The following is a 22,502-nucleotide window of genomic DNA, read 5'->3' on the forward strand; positions in this document are numbered from 1 at the left end:
TTCTGGTTTTTAAAGTGAGTCACAACTTGGCTCCCCAACCCCGACTCACGTCCTCTGTGGTCCAGTGACACGGCCTCCTGGAAGCTCCTGTGCATGACACCCCATCTCCTGACTCTCTGCCTCACCTAGCCTCCTGTCTCCCTTCACATCTCAGCGAAAGTTTTGCCTTCTGCTGGAAGCCTTCCTGATCCCCTTAAATGCTCTTGCCTAGCCTCTGAGATTATCTCCAATTTATCCTGGATCAATCTTGTTAGTACAAAGTTGTTCGCATGTCATCTCCCCTCCCTCAGACAGGGAGATTGTCATTCTTTGTATCATAGCATCTAGCACACAGTAGGCACCTGATCAGTGCTTACTGACTTGACTTGCTGAGGCATCAGAGGAGGACTTCTTTGCAGGGTGATCACAACACTTTAAGTAGAATATTCTAATCAAGAGACCGAATTTTGAAATCGCCCTGTCCTACTTTCTGCCAATTTACATCCTGGTCAAAAACACTGGAGTGTGACATTGTCACTTCCACTGCAAAACTTGTCTGCCCCAGAGAGTGATGTTAGCCAGGGCTTACACATGGGTCTGTTCCCTTCCTCAGCACATCCCAGGGTTCATTTTCCAGTTTTCCACTGTTTCCCAATGTCACACCCAGTTTTGTTCGTTCTGTGGTTACACATCCTAATAAACCTTCCCGCTGCTCACTCAGATGACTTTAAAGTCGTTTTTTAGTTTTGCAGACCACCATCCTAAGCTTGTCTCCCTCTTGAAAGACTTGAGTCCCTGCAGACCAAGAACAGCTGCTCTAAGCCTGAGAATTAACAAGAAAGAAAAACACCTGGTTTTGGAGTCAAAGACCCTGGACTGATGCTTCAGTGGCTCTGTCTATAAAATGAGAGGGATGGATTAGGTGACCTCTGATCTAGACCTGTGATCCTGGTAAATTATCAAAATAATAAATAATGCAGTTCTCCACTTATGCCCTCCTCCTATAGTCTCCTGATATGTTCTTTCACACTGCCAGTTAACCAGTGGATAAAGATGCATTTGGTGTGTCTTTTAAGTCCAAGGAAAGCCTACAGAAGCCAACTCAGCCCCAAGACAGATTCTAACAAGAAAGCCCAGGGGATAAAAGTCTCTCTTTTTTACTTCCCGTATGTGGGATAGAAAAAAAGGTAGCAAATTTTATCTATGGAATGATGTGAGTTCAGTTGGGATGGTATTTCATCAACAGGTTGCACAACACCAAAAAAACCACCCCAATGAGGCATGTCTGCACATCTGGAAGAGAGCGATTCCTTCAAAACAAATCATGGGAGGAAGCATTCTGAGAGGAGGAAACACCCGATTACCACCAATGCCATAAAAGGCCGCACCTCAAAGCATTAGGGCCACATCATTAGGCCTCTCCAGACATTGAATTTGGTCTCCTTCTAGTTCTTTGAGCCCATGTCTAGATACCTCCTTTGCCCTGGACACATTTCTTCTACCTGGTATCATTCTGCTTTGTATCAATGCCTTATTTCTCCAGTTAGCTTGGAAGCTCCTGGAGCACTGGCAATTAATTTTCATCTCGACATTCCCAGCCCCAGACATGGTGTTTTACATGTAACAGGCACTGCCTTGTTTATGGTTATTTGATATGTGGTTCAATAAAGATCTGAGTTGGATTATGGGGGAGGGGAGGAAAAACAAGCATTTATGTACTACCTGTGTGCGAAGTGTTCAACCACTGTTTTAAATGACATTAATGTGCTAAGGAAAAAATGTTTTCTGAGCCTGACACTGGGTGACCTGAGGTTAGAATAAGAATTGGGGTATCTAAAACATGGGGAGTGGCAGTCGCACTACCTGTTGCCTTGGACAGCTGTGGTCTGGAGACATATTTTAATGATACTGAAAACCTGGAGGGAAACTAGGGTGCTGGGGGGAGGGGATGTCAAGTCAAATCATGGAACCAGGGTGATTTAGGACAGAGAAGAGAAGACTTCAGAGTGGTACAGGGCTGTTTCAAGTACCTCGAGGGTTACCCAGTATAGCAGGAAGGGATTAGAACAGTTGTAGCCGGCCCCAAAGGGGGTCCAACCAGAAACAGTTGGTGGGAAGCCACTGGGAGGCCCAAGGTCCTGCCCCCAAGGCAGTGGACTCCTGGCCCAGAGGATTTCCGGGAGAAGGCTGGATGACCACTTGATGGCAATGTTGCAAAGGGCATCCCTGGGCCACTTCTCTCTTATCTTGATCCTAAGGAACAGAGAGCCCTTTTTCTTCCAGAGGCAGCTAAAGTGAAGCAGACTTTTCCTACTCTGCTGTATATACATAACCAGATTCCATTTCTGTCCTAAAATATTCATACCATCTCAAATTGAAATCATCTTCCCACACAGTATATATCAAAGTACAAGCTATAGTTAGAAACTGAAAAACATATTTAAAAGTGACAGAAAATCTCAAAGTTTGAGAAAATGTTCAAATATTCTTCTGCTTAAGGAAAAACTCAAATTGAACTAATTAGAGAATGTAAAACTAAAAGAGGACTTAGTGACCATCTAACGTTCTCATTTTAGAGATTCAGAGCCCAAAACCAAAATACAAAAAGAATTAAATTAAATATACTTAACTTAGAGTTTAAAGAAATTTTGTTTAAAAATGAAAATCTTCTGTTTATGGGTGATCTCACTAATCCAATGCCGCAGACCCCAAGCCAGCCTAGGCTCTTCTGTACTCTGTGTTAAAGCTTGTCTATGGTCCCCCCCATAAATCTTCCACAGAGGATCTATCTGGGGCCCTAAAGACACCTTTCTCGAGAATGTCTACCATTCCTTGGGTAAAGAAGGAAGCACCAAGAAAGACCTCCAGGGCCTTCCCTGCAGGTGCCCTACGACTGGTCCACACCCTCCTCTCCCAGATATCTTCTGAGAGGAGCCCTGAAAACAAGTATTCATCAGCTATAAGCCAGAGCAAACTTTTGGACATTATATATCTCTCTGTTGGCCTTTGAATCACCTAAAACTTTGTGGTGATTCAGATCCATATCTGGAAAAACACCAGGATAACAAAATAGGAATTTTTGTTTCAGGGGATAGCTTCCTGATTCACCAAATACAATTCACCTAATCTCCTGTTCAATTTACAGAGAACATAAGTACATGGATCAGTAGCAACTGATGTCCTCTTTTTATAACGTTTTTGTTCTGAACTAACCGTCCATCAAATAAAATGGGCATTTCCATAGACTCAACAACAAGGGTTACACATGAAACTGTAGCTCTCTATTATGTGCAGCTGGCTTTTTTCACAGATGTTCTCCTCACTGCCTTTTTTTTAAAGTAATAAGCCAAACAATTTTTTCCCCTAATAGTTTACTTTCAAAATCTCAGCACTGGAGATCTCAAGATTATCTTCCCCTCCTCATCTATTCTGAAAACGGCTCCTTCAATGCTTTCAAAATCAAGCTGCCTCCTGCACGGATTTCTCCTGGTATCCTGCTATGTGGTCCTGCTATTTTTCTGACTTCTTTGTACTGTTTTCTACCTCCTCCCTAAGACACACCGGGCACTGAGGGGTCGGAGTCCACTAGTGAGGGACCACTTTCATTACTCAGATGCAACAGAAATGACAGACCATTGCCATTTTTCGAATGTCTGCAGGCCTCTCTCCACTTCCACCTATAAATATTCTTGAGATAACACATTAATTGGGCCTTACACCAAGTGTTTCACAAACCTTTTTTCCCCCTCCACCAATCAGCTATTTTGTAAAGTGATATTATTCATAATCTTCCACCATCCTCCTCTGTAATAGTTTTTAAATAAGTTATATTTTCAATCTATATTGTCTTTGGCTGTCCTATCCGCTTGATGAGGAACTCAACCATGGGCTGTTTGAGGAGCTTTCTGGCCTCTTCTGGTCTCCATGTTGCTTGACAAAGGTTATACTTTGGAGAAAGTGACTCAAGTCTCTGTTCATGTCTTTTCCTGGGTAGTTTTTGTTTTTCAGTCTCCAAAACCTCTTTTGCATAAGTCAGGCTGAAGCCACTGCAGCTGAATGCTGTGTTCTTCTCATTTCTTCTAATGATGCCGATTCTGACCTTTGCTCTAACAGATCAAAGACGCAACTGCACACAAAGAGCAAACTCAGAGATTATTATCCTTGAGAAGCCAACCTGAGACACTGTCCATCTCATTTTTTAGTGTTCAGGACTCACTATGTCTAGCACCTTCCTTTTTTCTTCTCGGAGAAAGTATTCAGGACAAGTAAAGACAAGTCCCCTGAACAATCCATGAGTCTTTGGTCTCTTTTATTCCTTAACCTTGACCCATGTTTCAGACTATCCTCTCATACTCACCTTTGCCCTGAAGTCCCTTCATGTCCCCTGCTTTTGTCCTCTGGGCAACAAAAAGCTTCTTCTCCCACCCGGTGGCTGCTCAGCTCTAGTTAGGCTGGGCCAGGGCCAGAACTGGCCATTCATCATGTGGGACACGTTGGGGCCAAAACAGTGGAAAACAGAGTGGCTGACAGAGCTGAGTGGCACCTGGTTTCCTTTGGTGCTACCATCCATGGTTTATTTGAGCTGCCCCTCTAGTCCTTGAGATCTGAACTAGACCCACATCCCTCCTAACTCTTTCTTCTTCCAAACTTCCTGGTTTCTGCCTCAAGAGCAGTGCCATATTCCTCACCCCCTAGATCACTACGTCAGAGTCATCCTGGACTCCTCACTCACCCCTTCTACCTCATCCCTCTTGGCAGCTGTGATTTGTCCCATCTGTCCCCTTCTCTGCACTCACAGACAGGGCCCTAATTCAAGCTATCACCACCTCTCAGGGTCCACTGGGAGAGCTCCTTCACTGGACTCCCTGCCTCAAGTCTCTCTCCACTCCAAACCAGCCAAAATAACCTTTTGTGCTTCTCCCTGCTCAAAAAGCATCCATCTTTCCTTCACATCTCCAGGATAAAATACAAGTCATCCTTCAGCTTGGCACAGAAAGCCCTTCTAATACAACCTGGCCCTAGACCACCTGTCCAGAATTGCTTCCTTTCAGATCCCCACATTCCAGCCAAACTGGACTCCGCATGTTTGCCCAAGCTGCTCTCTGAGCTGGCCCTGCAGAATTTTCTCGGAAGCTCAGCTCAGATGCCACAGCCTAGGAAGCGTTTCTTGCGGTTAGATATAGTTTTTCAAGGTGCTGACACTAAAATTCTCACAGCTCCACCTGTCTGTTTCCATGCCACACCATGGAGCAAGACATGAGCTCTCTGACAGCAGGGCCCATTTCCCACTCGTATCTTTGTGTTCCCAACAAACAGCCTGAAACCTTGAGCACTGCAGGCATTTGAACATTTAATTGAATTCGCTAAACACCAATGCTGACCTGGTTTAGAGGATCTTCGTACAATTTTTGTGAAATATTAATGAGAAAAAAAAAGCTGAAAGTTAGGCTTAACTCTGCCAGACATGTGGTGCTGTTGTGATATCCTAAGACTCTGTAATTTTTCAGTGGAATTTAAAAAAAGACTAACAAAAGTAGCTAGCTTTTACACAGCATTTTAAGTTTTGCATTCAATCCTCACAACAGCTGAATAAGGTGTTACCACCCCCATTTTACAGATGAGGAAACTGAGACACAGAGCAGGGAGGTGACTTGCCCATGGTCACACAGCTACTAAGGTTTAAGGTAGAATTTGGACCTAGGTCTTTCTGACTCTACATCCAACAGTCTACTATGGATCTGCCTCTCGCGATCAAAAGTATCCCAAAGAAACCTAACAAGATTCAGTGGCTTCCATAGATAGGTAATCTGTGGACTTTCAAATTTCAAATGACAGCTGGATGAAAGAAAGGTCTGAGACCAATAAAATATCTGGAAATCTAGTCATCATTAACTTACAGGATAACCTTGAGTAAATCACTTCAGTCTCCCGCCCTATCGACAAAAGGGAAATGTTTTCTCTTTACCTAAAAAGCAGTGATGTTACAGAGATTGTTAGCTAATCTCCTCACAGAAAAAGACCTTTAGAAACTTGGGCTGTGTGTCTGTCATCTCCAGCATGCCAAACAAAGTTTTCAATGCAAGACCACTAAAATTTGCACTCAAGTTAATACACAATTCAATCAAAGGAATGTCAGCAGCAGAATGAAATGTAAGGAAGAAAGGACCAAAGCAGGTCTTCAGGTAAAATGTCTCCACTTCCCCTTCCCTCCCATCTGTCTTCTTTCATTCAGGGAGGTCTATACAGGAAGATCTCGTTTTGAGTCCTGGTCAAGTCACATACACAGAGCCTCAGGTTTCTTATCCCTAAAATGTTATTTGCACTGATGTTCTCATGGGGTTCTCGTGAAGAAAGTGCTTTGTCAATGTGTCATGACATGCCTGTTTTCTTCTGGATGAGATTCAGTCCAGAATTCTTGTTCAGCACATGACAGGACCATTGGATTTAGCTGCTCTTAGGGGCTGCTGCTGATAATCTTTAAGAAGTAACAACAAAAACTCAAAGACTCCAGGTGTACATGTGCTTTCGCATGGCCCTTTGGTAAACAGACTAGGAGAGAGAAAAAATCAGAAGCAAAAAGGGGATACCTGGCACTGGACTCAACACTATGTAACTAAATAAACGAAGCCCTTTCAAACGTATTAAAAAAAAAAGGCAGCTCTTTCTCTGCCACTCAGCACTCAATCTATCAGCCCTTGCCTAAGCTGCCATCTGTCAGCTTCAATCCAGTCAGCCCAATCTGGCACTGGCTCCGGTGTGCATCGACATGTTGGTACTCTGGCATCACTATGATATCGTCTGAGTCCTTTGGGAAGAAATCACATGACCCTTCTCCTCTGCCACGTCTCCACACCTGGGCTGCCTACTCACACACAGTTAGGCTGCCTATCTGTGGATCACCCTTCCATCGCCATGGGCGAGGGCAATGCATAGCTAAAATTCCTGGGTAGTTTGTGTAAGAGGATGAAAGGAAATGCTAATCCTCAAACTCTGCTAAATTACAGAAATTCTACCTCCATTCTGAACTACAGGACTCCTTAAAGGTCTAATGCTTCAATACTCAAAGTTTCATTGGCACAAAAGACAGACACTCAGTATCTGCTTCTTCGTCCACATTTCCCCTCCACTGTCTTCCCCTTTCCTAGCTTTCAGAATTAGAATGTGGTAGATCAGGCACGAGTAATAAACATTTATCAAGGGTTTGACAACTGCAAACAACTATCAGCTAGCATTTATAAAGAGATTTGCTAAACACTTTACATATATCATTTCATCTGATCCTCAGAAGAACTCTGGGGAAGTAGGTGCTATTATTATCCCCATTTTACAGATGAGGAAACTGAGGCAGAAATGAATTAACTCTCCATGGGTCACACTAAGTGCCTGAGGGCACATTTGAACTCAAGTTTTCCTAACTCTAGGATACTGTGGACTCCACTGAGGGGATGTGTGGGTGTTGGCACCCTTCAGCACACGTCAGAAACTACATATATGTGAAGCACACATGTTCTCAAACTACCAAGTCACTCCATATCAGGAATTAGCTGGGGCCACTTTACCCCAGGCAGGCTGACTGGTGAGACCTTAGCATACCACTTCTGGAAGATGCCCCACTTTGGCCTAGAGCAAGCAAAGATCCATGATGAAAAAAAATGCAGATTTACAGAATGGACTAGGATACACTTGCTATCTGCAGTCTATGCTTCTGAAGCTAGCTTATTCTTTTGGGGAGACAGGGAAGGAACAAAAGTGTGACAAGAGAAAATTGCTCAACTAAAAACGTATCCTTTTCATGCAGGTTCTACCAAGTGGAAATTCATTGGAGACCTAAGCTTGTCTTGCACAGTAAAAGGTCTGCTTCGGTGGGGGGAGAGGGGGCAAGTTTACCATTCAAATGGATAATCTCAGGGCAGACCTCTTGGCGATTCCAGGAGGGGAAGGATGTTTTTATTGAGTTCAGACAGAAGCTAAGGGCTGGGTGGGATGTTCCAGTGGAGGAGAAGGGAAGGGGATAAACAGAGGCCTTCAAGAGGGCAGGGGGGAGAACTACAGATAAGAAAACAATGCAAAAGAGGAGATAAGAGGGCCCCAAAGACAAAGCTGGCCCATCCTGTCATTTGCTCCTCGGCCCAGGAGGTATCAGTCTCCAGAAGATCACAGACCATCTCCTGGGCCATCTGAAACGCACCTCGGGTTGCCAAGGTCTACCAAGATGAAGGCTAGCTAAAAAGAACAGTTACACACATGCGTGCGCGCACACACATACACACACACCACATGGCCTATGCCAAGTGCTCATGCCCAGAGACGCAACCATGGCAATGGTCGGATTATACATTACATTCTTCTGGGTGGGACAGGGAAGCCTTCCAGTAAGAAGGGGATCCTCTATTGGATAAGAAGCTGCCACACGCTTGCCCTTAGGATGTGTAGGGGCTCTGAGGTGGGCAGGGACATCCACTCTCAGGACAGAGCTGATGTAAAGGCCTGCTTCCCCACTGACATTTCAATACTGCACTGCCATCTCACCACCACCCCTTGGCTTCCCTGACTTCCTTCCTTCGAACACTTGGTTCTCAGACCTCCCCAGCGCCTTCCTGGCTGATGTGACCTTCCATTCACTCTGCAGAGACAGCACCTAGACCTGTCTAAGCATATTGACTTCTGTGTTTGTCTCCCCCATCAGAATAGGAGCTCCTGGAGGACAGGGATTGTTTCAGCTTCTCTTTGTTTCCCCAGTACTTAAAACAGTGCTTGGCACACAGTAAGCACTCAATAAATGCTTGTTGTAAGCCTGTAACAGACATGAGAGCCTCGGTTTCATCATGAGCTTGTCTCCTGTGAATTTCTGAGCCTTTCTCCCACATATCCCTAGGTCTTACTACCAAAGTCCTAGGCCCCACAACACACACAGATAAGATTTTATCAGTGGAAATGACTTTCCAGAAGAGGCATGGCCCTCTGCTTTGCAGCCACACCCTAAAGACCATGGGCCTGCTCTGCCTGGCCTGCAAAAAGCCTTTCAGTGTCTCCCCCAGGAGAATGCGAGCCCCCCAGGAGCAGCCTGTCCTATTTCCTACTTGTCTCCCCAGTGCTGAGTTCACAGCAAGTGCTTAATAAATGCTTCAGTCATTCAAAAGTAAACTTTCTTGCACCTTCTCAGGCTCTCCACAGCTGCTCAGATCAGTAGCCCCACCCGGGAGAATGGAGGCTGAGACTGCCCAGGTGCTGGCAGGGAGCGAGCCCTGGAAACAGAAGGTTGAATTATAAAGAAGAGTCTGGGGGAGGAGGGAGGATTAAGGGGGCAAGGAAGGAAGGGACAAAGAGGAAAGGGAGAGGCGGCAAAGTGTGGTTAAAATGCACAGGAACTGAAGGGTGGTCAGAGGGAGACCCAAACACAGTCAACTAACGAAGCCCCCAACATGCTGAGCTGACTCAGTCCTTTTAAAAACATCAGCTTTACAACTTCATAGGCCTTTCTCTTTTCCTGCTCTTCTCTGTATAAGGAAATGTTCATGTCTGCTCTATGTGTCCCTTTCAGTCACAAAAAGTAACTTTAAAAACTGAGGTTCTTATGCCCAAAGGGCTACAAAAATGTGCATACCCTTTGACCCAGCAATATCGCTACTAGGACTATATCCCCAAGAGATCATAAATATGGGAAAGGGTCCCACATGTACAAAAATATTTATAGCAGCACTCTATGTAGTTGCCAAAAACTGGAACTCAAGGGGATGTCCATCAATTGGGGAACGGCTGAATAAATTATGGCATATGAATGTAATGGAGTACTATTGTGCCATAAGAAATGATGAACAAGAAGACTTCAGAGAGGCCTGGAAGGACTTATATGACCTGATGCTGAGTGAAAGGAGCAGAACCAGGAGAACTTTGTGCACAGCAATGACCACAGTGTGTGAGAGTTTTTTCTGGTAGACTTGGAATTTTGTAATAACGCAAGAACTTCTTATTAAAAAAAAAAAAATCCCAAAGGTGGTTCTCAAGGCAAAATGCCTTCCACACTCAGAGAAAGAAATATGGAAGTCATTCACAGAATGTAGCAGATCATGTTTGTGTATGTGTTTGTGTATCATGTTTTGATTTGTTATATGATTTCTTCCACTTATTTTAGTTCGACTACATAGCATGACTATAGTGAAAATATACTCAATAGGAAAGTATATGTAGAACCTATACAGAATTGTATGCAGTCGTGGGGAGGGAGGGAGGTAGGGGGGGGTAGGTGGGGGGGGATAAAATCTCAATTGTATGGCAGTGATTGTTAAACATTAAAAAATAATAATAAAAAAAAAATAAAATAAAAAAAATAAATAAAAACTGAAGTTCTCTCTAACAGCCAGGGGCTGCGGCTGGCCAAGGGGAGGGACATCTGTAAGGCAGGGCAATTCTACACCGATGCCTCCCTCCCCCTGCCATAATTATAGAGGAGAAAGGAGAAACAGGAAAAGAGAAATGCCACTTTCAGACTTGACAAATTACATGTTTGCCAAACCAAAGCTATCTGGGGAAAGGTTTCTGCTAATATCTGATGAAGAAAAAAAAGTTGTTACATATTTAAGGACTGACTCTTGCTGCATTTTAGGACATTTTTCCTCCCCTAGTTAAAGATCAGGTTGTATAGTAGAAGTCAGTGGGAAAAACTAATTTCCTGGAAATCAATTTGTATGCAAACTCTCTACACCACCACCACTGGATGGAGCCAAAGAGGTAAGAGGAACTTGGTATGAGGAAGACCTGGGTTCAAATCCTACTTCAAAGCTTGCTCTGACCCTGGAAACACTACAAAACCCTTCTGATCCTCAGTTTTCTCATCAGTAAAATGGACTGCTGTGCTGACAGGATCAAATGAGATAATGGATAGAAGATGCCTTGTTATGTGTATTTATTAAAAACAAAGAGTTTAGCAAAGGTAACCTTAGCACTTCTGCATACATGTATATGGAGCAAAAATATGTTTAGGGATTTTTTTTTTAAAAATACCAACACAACCATTAACATCAGGAGCAGCAGGAATGAACAAGCCTAATAAAGGCGCCTACTATATGTACATCAGTGCTCAAAGGACAGAAAGGGAAGCATCTCTCCCCTCATTCTCCTGGGGAAAACAGCAGGGACATGGACAGGTAAGGAAACACAAGCTGCAGAACAAGCTGATCCAAAGGGGAGCAGGGACGCCTCGCTTCTAGGACCATCTCTGACACACCCTGACTGTAAGACCCTGGAGGGATTGGCGGCCAGACCATCCACCACAGAGAAGGGGGCGACTGGCACTGCCCAAAGGTCTTCCTCCCTGGGAGCTCCATGAACCAAGTCAATTACAGACCCAAGTTAAAAAACAAATGCACACAAGACAAGTGGGGGAGACAGGGAGGTCAAGAAAGGCCTCCTGGGACACAGGGGTTGTTGGCTGCGTTTTGGAAGAAGAGACATTCCACGACATGGAGGCCAAGAGGGGCTGGCCTCCAGCTGTGTGGGACGCTGGGAGGAAGGCCAGTGTGGCAGATGCTAAGTCTGGGCGGCACAGACTCTCTGCAAAGGCAGCCTGAAGCCACGCAGCAAGTAGCCTGACATTCCTTATCTTAGAGGCTACAGGGAGTGGATGGGGAGGGACACCAGCAGATCTGTGCATTAGGAACATCACGAGGTGGTACAGCAGACAGAGCTGTGTTCAAATCCAACTTCAGATACTTCCTAGCAGTGTGATCCTGGGCAAGTCACTTCAACCTGTCTGCCTCAGTTTCCTCATTTCAAAAATGAGGAATAAGAGCACCTCCTCCCCACGGTTATTGTGAGGATCAAACGAGGTAACATTTGTACAATGCTCATAGCAGGTGCTACAGAAATACCAGCGGTGCTCATTCTTATTATTATCAGAAAAGGAAAAGACTAGCAATAGGGAGACCACTGGGGAGGGCATGCCACAGCAGAGCACACCAGGGCCTGAACACGGCAGGTGACAATGAGAATGGAGAAGGGACCAGAGATGTGCCTGGAGAGCGTGTCAACAAGGCCTGGCAACTGACTGGACAGAAATGGTTAGGAAAGGGGAGAGCTGAAAAATTCCAGGTGATTACAAAACACAGACACACAGACACACACACACACATACATACACACATGCACACATGTACACGAATACACACACACTTACATGCACCCTTTATCTACAGTTTTAACTTCCTCTCTGAGCAGACCTTTCTGCTGGTTAATGAGTGGCTCAAGGACTGGTCTAGGACTTCCTCCTTCTACTCTGTCTGGGAAGCACACAGATGGACATTGAAATCTCGATCCCAACTGGAAAAAGAAACACAAACACTCTCATTTAACCAGAAGACTGGCCCCCAAGTACCTGGGGACTGATTGGAGGACATTTTTAGATCTGCCTTAGGAGCACATTCCTCCCTTACATAGTAGGAGATTTGTATAAAATATACTCTCTAATTAATGTCCTGTCGATCTCTAAAACCTATGATTTATAATTCCAATCTTAAGTACAAAAAAGTCTTCACTATTAAACATTTATTTCTGAAGTTTATTTACATATTCCTGTATTAGCCAGCATCAGAATTCATTTCAGACATGGCCAAGCAGACTGGACTTCAAAGCAGAAGAAGTCCAGTTTTCAAATCCAGGTCTGTTATTGCTGGGTGACCGTAGGCCAGTCTCTTCATGGCCTCAGGCCTCATGAGGTCTCCACATCCATAAACAAGGGGTAGGCCTAAGGTCCATCCCTAAGGTCCTTTCCCAGGTCTATGATATCACAGCACTTATTATAACCACGAGTCAGAACTAAGTGGTGCACAGTTTAAAAGACTTTTTTTTTTGGAATGAAAAAAATGCTATTTTTCTTCTAAATTGTTTGCTTAGATTAAGTAAACCAGTTTTTCCACATGAACATCAAAACAAATCTGTGGAACATGTTTCAAAGGAAAAAAACAGGCAGATGTTTTTAAATATGTTTTAAAGATGAAGTACAGTTAAGCTCTCCATTCATTCTAACATGAAGTCTTACAATGAGACAGTTAGTTTTTTCTTAATAACAGCTTTCCTGATCCACCTGGGAAATCGATTATAGCCCTCCCTTCTAATCTAATTAGGAATTGGGCCTTCACTCCATGTTGGGGAAAAACTGTTAAGTCCCCTAAGGCACACACAGAGAAGAAACCAAAGATGGCCCAGGTTCCAGGGATGATGAAGTGCTTGCTTCCTGAAGGCCCTGGGCTCTGCCTTCCACTTTCAAGTTTATAACACGAAAAAAATCACACCAATCTCATAATCCAAGGGAGGGAGGGCAGGGTGAAGGGAGACCCAAACTACCACTCAGCAGTACAACGCACCATTTTCTAGGAAGTGCAAAAACTACCAGTTCAGTCATACTCAGAACCTACAACTTTGAAAGAAGCTACTGTGTTTGTGCCAGGGCAGGGAGATGTAACTGTGAATTACACCAGGAAAGGTCAACCACATTCCCTCCCTGTCAGTGTCTGTTTCATTCAATAGGCTGAGAGACCAGGTTATTTTAAATCATCGTAGTACCTCCAAGAAGTAAGCCATAATCCTTTATGGAAGTACTACAAAAGCCTGCATTACCCTCAAAGACACCATTCCCTGGCTAGACACCACCCCCACTCATATGCATTGGGATGCCTCAAAATTTTGAGTCATGAAATATTAAAGTGCATTTTTTCTGACAAGATTATTTTTTTTATTTTTTAAATTTTTTAATTTAAGTTTTCAACATTCATTTCCACAAAATTTTGAGTTCCAAATTTTCTCCCCATCTCTCCCCTCCCCCCACCCCAAAACTCCAAGCATTCTAATCACCCCTATCACCAATCTGCCCTCCCTTCTAGCATCCCTCCCTTCCCTTATCCCCATCTTCTCTTTTGTCCTGTAGGGCAAGATAAGTTTCTATACCCCATTACCTGTATTTCTTATTTCCCAGTTATATGCAAGAGCAATACTCAACAGCTGTTCCTAAAACTTTGAGTTCCAACTTCTCTTCCTCCCTCCATCCCCATTGGGAAGGCAAGCAGTTCAATATAGGCCACATCTGTGTAGTTTTGCAAATGACTTCCATAATAGTCATGTTGTGTAAGACTAACTATATTTCCCTCCATCCTATCCTGCCCCCCATTGCTTCTATTCTCTCTTTTGATCCTGTCCCTCCCCAAGAGTGTTGACTTCAAATTGCTCCCTCCTCCCATCGCCCTCCCTTCCACCATCCCCCCCACCCTGTTTATCCCCTTCTCCCCCACTTTCCTGTATTGTAAGATAGGTTTTCATACCAAAATGAGTGTGCACTTTATTCCTTCTTTTAGTGGAATGTGATGAGAGTAAACTTCATGTTTTTCTCTCACCATCCCTCTTTTTCCCTCCTCTAAAAAGTCTTTTGCTTGCCTCTTTTATGAGAGATAATTTGCCCCATTCCATTTCTCCCTTTCTCCTCCCAATATATTCCTCTCACCCCTTAATTTCATTTTTTTAGATATGATCCCATCCTATTCAACTCACCCTATGGTGTGTGTGTGTGTGTGTGTGTGTGTGTGTGTGTGTAATCCCACCAACTACCCAGATACTGAAAAGTTTCAAGAGTTACAAATATTGTCTTTCCATGGAGGACTGTAATCAGTTCAACTTTAGTAAGTCCCTTATGACTTCTCTTTGCTGTTTACATTTTCATGCTTCTCTTCATTCTTGTGTTTGAAGGTCAAATTTTCTTTTCAGCTCTGATCTTTTCATCAAGAATGCTTGAAAGTTCTCTATTTCATTGAATGACCATTTTTTCCCCTGAAGTATTATACTCAGTTTTGCTGTGTAGGTGATTCTTAGTTTTAGTCCTAGTTCCTTTGACTTATGAAATATCGTATTTCACATTTTCTCCTTGACCTGGGAACTCTGGAATTTGGCTATAATGTTCCAAGGAGTTTCTCTTTTTGGATCTCTTTCAGAAGGTAGTCAGTGGATTCTTTCAATATTTATTTTGCCCCCTGGTTCTAGAATATCAGGGCAGTTTTCCTTAATAATTTCATGAAAGATGATGTCTAGGATCTTTTTTTGATCATGGCTTTCAGGTAGTCCCATAATTTTTAAATTGTCTCTCCTGGATCTATTTTCCAGGTCAGTTGTTCTTCCAATGAGATATTTCACATTGTCTTCCCATTTTTTCATTCTTTTGGTTTTGTTTTGTGATGTCTTGGTTTCTCATAAAGTCATTGGCCTCCATCTATTCCATTCTAATTTTTAAAGAACTATTTTCTTCAGTGATCTTTTGAACCTCCTTTTCCATTTGGCTAATTCTGCTTTTTAAAGCATTCTTCTCCTCATTGCCTTTTTGAACCTCTTTTGCCAATTGAGTTAGCCTATTTTTCAAGGTGTTATTTTCTTCAGCATTTTTTTGGGTCTCCTTTGGCAAGTTGCTGACCCACTTTTCATGATTTTCTTGCATTTCTCTCATTTCTCTTCCCAATTTTTCCTCCACCTCTCTTACTTGATTTTCAAAATCCTTTTTGAGCTCTTCCATGGCCTGAGCCCATTGAATATTTATTTTGGATGTTTGGGATACAGAAGCCTTGACTTCTGTGTCTTTCCCTGATGGTAAGCATTGTTCTTCCTCATCAGAAAGGAAGGGAGGAATTATCTGTTTACCAAGAAAGTAATCTTCTATAGTTTTATTTTTTTTCCTTTTTTGAAGCACTTTCCCAACCAGTTACTTGACTTTTGGGTCCTTTGTCAGGAGTAGGATGTACTCTGGCGATCTGTAAGATCTGTTCCTCCAAGGTGGCACAATCAAATGTGTACACTGGTCTGGAAGCAGGGAGAGATTTTTTGTGCCCAGAATCTTAGCAGAGTTTCGTCTTCACAACCCCCTCGCCTCCAGTTCAGCCAAACCAGCACTGGGGGGGCTGAGATTCAGATAAGCTGCAGGGGCAGGGCCACCATTCAGTGTGAGATAAAGATCAGCTGCTGCAGGGCCTCTATACAAGGCTGAAGTAACAATCAGCTGTTGGGGGGGGGGGGGGGGGGGGGCCGCGCCTGCCTGATGTCGCCTTTGTGGCCACTGCCTAAGGCCAGAGCTATGGGAAGGCACTTCTCCCTTCCTGGCCAGCTGAAAAAACCCTGTCACTGGCCTTTGGCGCCTGTGAGTTGAGGGATCTGCAAACCTCTGCTACTGTGACTGGGGATTCCGCTGCCCCACCCCCCCCCTTGGCCTGTTCCTGTCCTCCCAGATCTGAGCCAGAGCCACATGGCCAAGGCTGGGCTGGGCCGAGCTCCATGGCCAGTGTGACAGACATTTCCCATCAGCCTTTCAGGTCACCCTGGGCTGGAAATCTCCTCCACTCTGTTGTTCTCCACTTCTGCTGATTTAGAATTTGTTGAGAGTCTTTCTTTACAGGTATTTTATGAGCTGTGTGGGAAGAGCTAGTATATGTATGTCTTTCTACTCCGCCACCTTGGCTCTGCCCCTAAAATGCATTTTTAGGAAAAAGAGAAATTGGCCATTTATTCTATGATGATCCTACAAGGGTTGCCTGGGAGGCTGCTGAACTTTTCCTCTAAAAAACACATCCTGGTCATCAGAGAGGAGCTGGAGAAGAAAAAATCCAGGCCAAAAGGAGAGGAAGATGCAGGGGCTGGACCTCCCAGAGCCTTGCACCAGGACCTTGCACCTTACACACCCCCACTAGGCTCTACAAGTGAGGAAGGAGGTTTATCAGCTTCAGGAAGGCGGCTTCCTGCCAGGAAGGAGTGGGTGCCTCTGGACGTTGCCTTCCAGGTGCTAGCTAGGCACAGGCTTCCTGCATCAGTCAAAAGAGGAGCGGCACAGTGCTTACTAAATGCCTACTGCCTTGAAAGGCACCTTCACCCCACTCAAAAATTACAGAAGTAACCTCATTCTATGGAAATAAAGATAACAGAATTCCTTCAAATGGAATGGAATTCTATTTTAGGATGATTAAAAATTTTCAGATTGTTAAATAAGAAAAGTAATATGTACTTAGAGCCCACGTTAACTGTTGGAAAGTAAATGAGGTAACTCTGCCTCCTGGGCCTTCCTGGTACCTGCTGCAGCACACCCCCACCCCCAAACCTGGGGTGGAGCTTCATCCAGGAACCTCTGGTAACTCCATTCAAAGCCTCCTTTGGTCTCCTCCCCTCTCCCTCCCTCCTGTTGGTCAGAACTCCTCTCTTTCTGTCTCTGTCTCTATGCCAAATTCCAAGAGCATTCTACTTGTGACTACTATGTGGTTCCCAGATTCTTTGTACTAATGTGTATCCTCCATCACTGACAAGTCTCAGACTCTGAGGGCAGAGAGTGTCTGAGTTACTTTGATCTCTGTCAAGTACCGTACATATAGCTGGTGTACAAATGTTTGCTGAATGAATATTCTTTAAAATGAAATTTTACCCTATTTGCCAAAGTATTTTAAGTTAATATCTAAGATAAACCAGTAGAACTCCTCTTTAAGTGAGATGACAGAGGACTTCATAAAATCATTGTGAGGGGCTTCTTCATGTTCCCAAGGATGAGGAAGAGGGACGGCGTCAAGGGGCACACTCTCCCCCAATACAGATCTACAGCTCACAAGCCCTCTGCTAACTTCATATGTGGTCTCTGAGATCTGCTTGTGAGCAGCCTGAGCAGGACTGGACTGCCCACCACAGTAGGACTGGACTGCCCCCAAAATTACCTCTGTTCACTTCCCATTTGGGCTAACAAGGAAACACAAAACACTGTGTTTACCATGGAAGTCAAACTTTTTGTTTAAAGAAGAGAGAAATATTGGCAGAAGAATGAAGGGTATCAGATGTGTCTCTGTGTGTGTGTGTGTGTGTGTGTGTGTGTGTGTGTGTGTGTGTGTGTACATCATTCTCACCAACTGTATACACACTCAAGCAGTTAAAAGCAACTCTTTCAGCTGAAATAGAGGCAAAGTTGACTCAAATTCCCAATTCAGCCCCTTGGCTCATAGCTGGTCTTTCCTCCCCAACTCTCATACTCACTCTACGGGACTAGACGTACACCCACGCTGACTGGGCCCTCAAACTCCCCAACCAGGGGCTCCTTGATCCATTCTCTCCCTATGATCTACTCCTCCAACCCACCTCCACCAGCACAAAAACAACCGTAGCACTGAGCACCCACAAACATACCACCCCAGTGTTCAGGGATCCCAAAATGCCATTTCTCCAACCATCCCCTGCTGGCTTTCCTCCTCTCTCTCTGCCTTCCCTTACCCAAACCCTAGGCTTCATCCACACCATGACCGCCAATCTTCCCACCTCTCAGCTTGCTCCCAACCCATCTCCCCTGCACTAGCCACTCTCTCCTCTTTTCCCCACCTTGACCCCTTGTGAACCAAATCGACGCAACCCTGTCTGCACCTTCACTCCTATGCACCTCCTGCTGAGCTCATTCAGATGGGGTCCACTACAGCTTTCTCCACTGGGCCCTCATTGCTGCTCAGCAATCCTCCTGTTGCTCCCTCAGCAGCTCATTGTCCTGCTCTCCAGCCCCCTGCCCTCCACTTTCTCAGTTGAGAGATTCCTGCCTCAAATTCTACCAAAAATGCTGGCCAACCCCATGAGCTCCCTTTTCTCCCCATCCTGTCGATGCTTTCTCCCTCAGTGCTAACTCACATGAAGAAAATCTCCCCTTCCCAAGGTCATCTGTCTCCCTATTCAAGTGGTCCTGTCCCACCTCATCCCCCACTGCCAGCCCTGGTTTGTTCCCTCCTGCCTACAAATGTGCTCATGCCTCCTAAAGCCTGGAAAACACTCACTTACTCTCTCCTGTCCTTGATGGCCGGACTCTTCCTCCTTTTTTAACCCCTTACGTCTCAAGGCTTTCCTGACCCCCTCTTTCCCAGCTCTCCTCCTACCCACCTCACCACAGTTGTCCCTTAGGGCTCTGTCTACTTCACCTGGTGACATCTCATCAGGTCCCATGGGTTTCATTACTCCTCAATGCTGACAATCTCCAAATATGCCTGTCCTGCCCTAACCTCTCTGCTGACCCATTCTCACATGTCCAGCTGCCTTTCAAACATTCTGAACTGGATGTCCAGTAGACATCTTCAACTCAACACATCCAAAATGGAACTCATGCTCTTTCCCCATAAAGCCTCCCACCTCCCCACTTCCCTATTACTGTAGCAGGCACCACCATCCTCCTGGTCCCCCCAGCACACAGCCCAGGAGTCATCCTGGACCCCTCACTATCTCTCACCCTCATAGTCAAGCTACTACCAAGGCTACTGATTTACCTTTGGGACTCTCTCTTATAGGCCCCCTTCTCTGACTGCCCCCCACTCTGGTGAGGGCCCTCATCACCTCCCACCTGGACTACTGCAGGTGGGTCTGCCATCTCCACTCCCTCCTCCAGCACCAGTCTGACCAAGTCAGGCCCTGATTGCCTCCACAATCAAAGACAAAACACTATGTCTGGCATTCAAAACCTTCTAGTCATCTTACCCCAAGGTGGACTCCTCCAGTTGGGGGCACCAGCCTCCTGGCTGTTACACAAACATTTTCTCTGGAAGGCCCTCCCTCCTTTGCCCTGGCAACTGACCTGCTGGGCTTCTCCCTAAGTCTCAACTACAATCCCACCTTCTCCAGGAGCTTTGCCTTTTTTTTTTTTTTTTACTGCCTTTTGCCTCTTTTTGCATCCCCAGCACTTAGTGCTTAATAAGTGTTTGCTGATGACTGCTGGTGTACTCACCTTCCTCATCTATCCATTTCATGGTGAACAGCTGCTCGTTATCAAAGGAACACATGTCTCGAACTTCACTGCAAAGTCCCTCAAAGGAAATAGACGGTTCAAAGTGTGTTATCATGATGTCCCTGAGGAAAAAAGAGAAAGGTATTTTAAATTTAACAATAAAATATCAATCCTCTATGAATACTGAGATGGTAGACAGTCAATAAGTAACTAGGTAATAGATAATTCATATTACTGATAAATCCATCCTACTCTTATCACTGTATGGTTACGACAGTCTGGCACAGCCTTCTACCCAATTCAGGAATGCTTTAGCTGGTACAGTAGAGAGATCACTACCTCTGGAGCCTGCAAGATTTGGGTTCAGTCAGATTACACAGACACTAGCTCTGTAATAACCCTGTAACTGCAGTCTGCCTCAGTCTCCTCATCTGTAAAATTGGAATAATAATAGCACCTCCCTCCCACAATTGCTGTGAAGACCCATTTTTATCACATACGTAAAGAACTTTGTCAGCCTTAAAGTGCTACGTAAAATGTCCACTATTATTACTCCCAAATCCCCGACCGTTCTCCAGTTTGTTTATCCAGACTGTGCCTGCACTCTTCCAACGATGGGGGGCTTAATATTTCATAAAGCAGGCAGTCCCGATGCAGGACAACCTGACACTCCCTCTAGCTTCCTCCCACTGTCCCTCACTCTCTCCTCTGAGCCACTCCAGCAGACCAAGGCAGGTAAGGAGGTCCTCTGGGCCTGGGCCTCCTCTTCCCTGGGCTCCAACACCCAGGTCTTTCTCGGAGGGAGGCCAGCTAGTGTAATGTAAAGAATGCAGGTTCTCACTCCCAGCTCTGCTACTTATCAATATGACCTTGGACAAATCATTTAACCTCACTGAGTCTCAGTTTCTCCATCTGTGAAATGGAAAAATAAGACATCTACTTCCCAGGATCCTTTCCAGGCTCCAGCAAAGTGCTTGGCAAACCTCACACTCCTGTGTATTACCTGTCATGATGACAAGGTCCCAGACTGCTTCCTATCTCAGACGTTCTCTTTCAGCCACACTCAAGTTTCTCATAGAGCTCTTCAATGACTTTCCCCCAAACTCATCACAACATTACAAACGCAGACACTTGCTAATACAGAACACCCTAAAATTGTGCTCAGCTTTTCTTTTCTTTTTGTTATTGCCTATGTAATCCTGGGCAAACTGATTGTGGGCCTCAATTTCTTCATCTGAAGAATAAAGATGAGATGACCTGTCAGATCACTTTGGGTGACACACACAGGCACCAGTGAAAACACCTAGAAAGAATGCAAAAGACCAAAGCCCCGGGAGATAGCAATGGTGTTTCTACCAGCTGCCCCAGAACCCCTGCACCCCGTGGGAGGCAGAAGAGAAAGGCAGGTTTGTGAAGGAAAGGAGGTGGTGCTGGCGATTTCTAGTGCTGAGCCAAGGCTCCCTCCACCTCCTGGCCAAGAGGCCAGATGGGGCCAGAAAGGGGCTTCAAAGAACAGCTGTGTGCCAACCAGCCCGACCACTCTGGAAACCACGAAGAAGGATGTGAAAAAAATCAGATCTCATTAAGGGGCATGTGTCCCCCCAGTGAGGTCAAGGACAAGAAGTTTCTAAGTACACTGAAACAGCCACACAAGTACTTTTTGTGGTAGCAAACAAAAAAAAAAAGGAAATAAAGTGAGCGCTCATTGAATGGGGAGCAGGCTGAACAATCTGTGATGCACAAATCAGAAGTGAATCCATTCACCAGAAAGCACAAGATAGGAGAGTGAAGGCAGCATGGGCCTTGTAACTAACTACTGATACTGAGGACGGTGAGCAGGACAACAACCAGAATTCCAATTGTGTGAAGAAATAACAATAATAATAATACCAGCCAAGATGTACGTAACACTTGAAGCTTGCAAACATCTCATCTGATCCTTGAAACAGCCCCAGGAGGTTGATGCTGTAGTGATTCCCATTTTACAGATAGTGAAACTGAGGTACACAGAACTGAGGTGACTCGCCTCCGGTCACACAGCTGGGTCTGGCTCTTACTCAGAAGAAGCAGAAGCAGTTAGGCTTAGGGCTGAGGGAGAAATCTAGGCATCAGAGCGGGTCAAGGATGGCAGAGGAGGAGAGACAGACTCCTTCAGGAAATAGGTCAGTGTTAGTTACATCTTCTACTCCCACCATCCGCCACAGTTCTCTGTGTCCAAGTATTTAACCAGTAACTCACATTTCTATCATATTTTAAGATTTGCAAAATACTTGATCTACATGATCTCCTCTAACCTTTCCCACAAGCCCATCTGAGAGATAAGTAAACTACAGCTAAAAGAGGTTAGAAACTCACCCAGGGTCACACAGCTAATCTGTGTCTAAGGCAGACTAAACTCCAAACTTTCTGCCCTGAAGTTCACGGTGCTACTCACCAGGACACACAGCCTGTCTCTCCAAACACCAATGAGCGCTAGATGGGATGTTAGCCCATGAACCTGCCCAAGCCCGGCCATCTCCAGGAGCATCCAGAGAGGCTATGTGATCTACCCAGGATCATGAAGTCATGAAGTGGCCCCTTTTTTCCCAAACACCCTTCTCACTTTGTAGTTCCATCATGTCTGACTCTTCATGGCCCTGTGGATTGCAGCACACCAAAACTGGCCATGGAGTTTTTTTGTCAAAGAAAGTGGTTTGCCATTTCCATCTCCAATGGATTAAGGCAGAGATGAAGTGACCTGCCCAGGGTCACACAGTGTCTGAGGATGGATCTGAATTCA

At 44.9% G+C, this 22,502-nt stretch overlaps 1 protein-coding gene across 2 annotated transcripts in view; it reads right to left on the reverse strand.

The window, feature by feature from the left end:
- The window catches only part of PRKCI (protein kinase C iota), a 76,436-nt gene that overhangs the window by 37,646 nt on the left and 16,288 nt on the right, over window positions 1–22,502 (reverse strand). For both annotated transcript variants that reach the window (XM_072618491.1, XM_072618490.1), the window contains exon 2: window positions 19,724–19,845. In XM_072618491.1, the coding sequence (XP_072474592.1) occupies window positions 19,724–19,845 (122 nt within the window). The remainder of the gene's footprint in view (window positions 1–19,723; window positions 19,846–22,502) is intronic.

Source organism: Notamacropus eugenii, chromosome 6, assembly GCF_028372415.1.
Source record: "Notamacropus eugenii isolate mMacEug1 chromosome 6, mMacEug1.pri_v2, whole genome shotgun sequence".
Taxonomy (NCBI): domain Eukaryota; kingdom Metazoa; phylum Chordata; class Mammalia; order Diprotodontia; family Macropodidae; genus Notamacropus; species Notamacropus eugenii.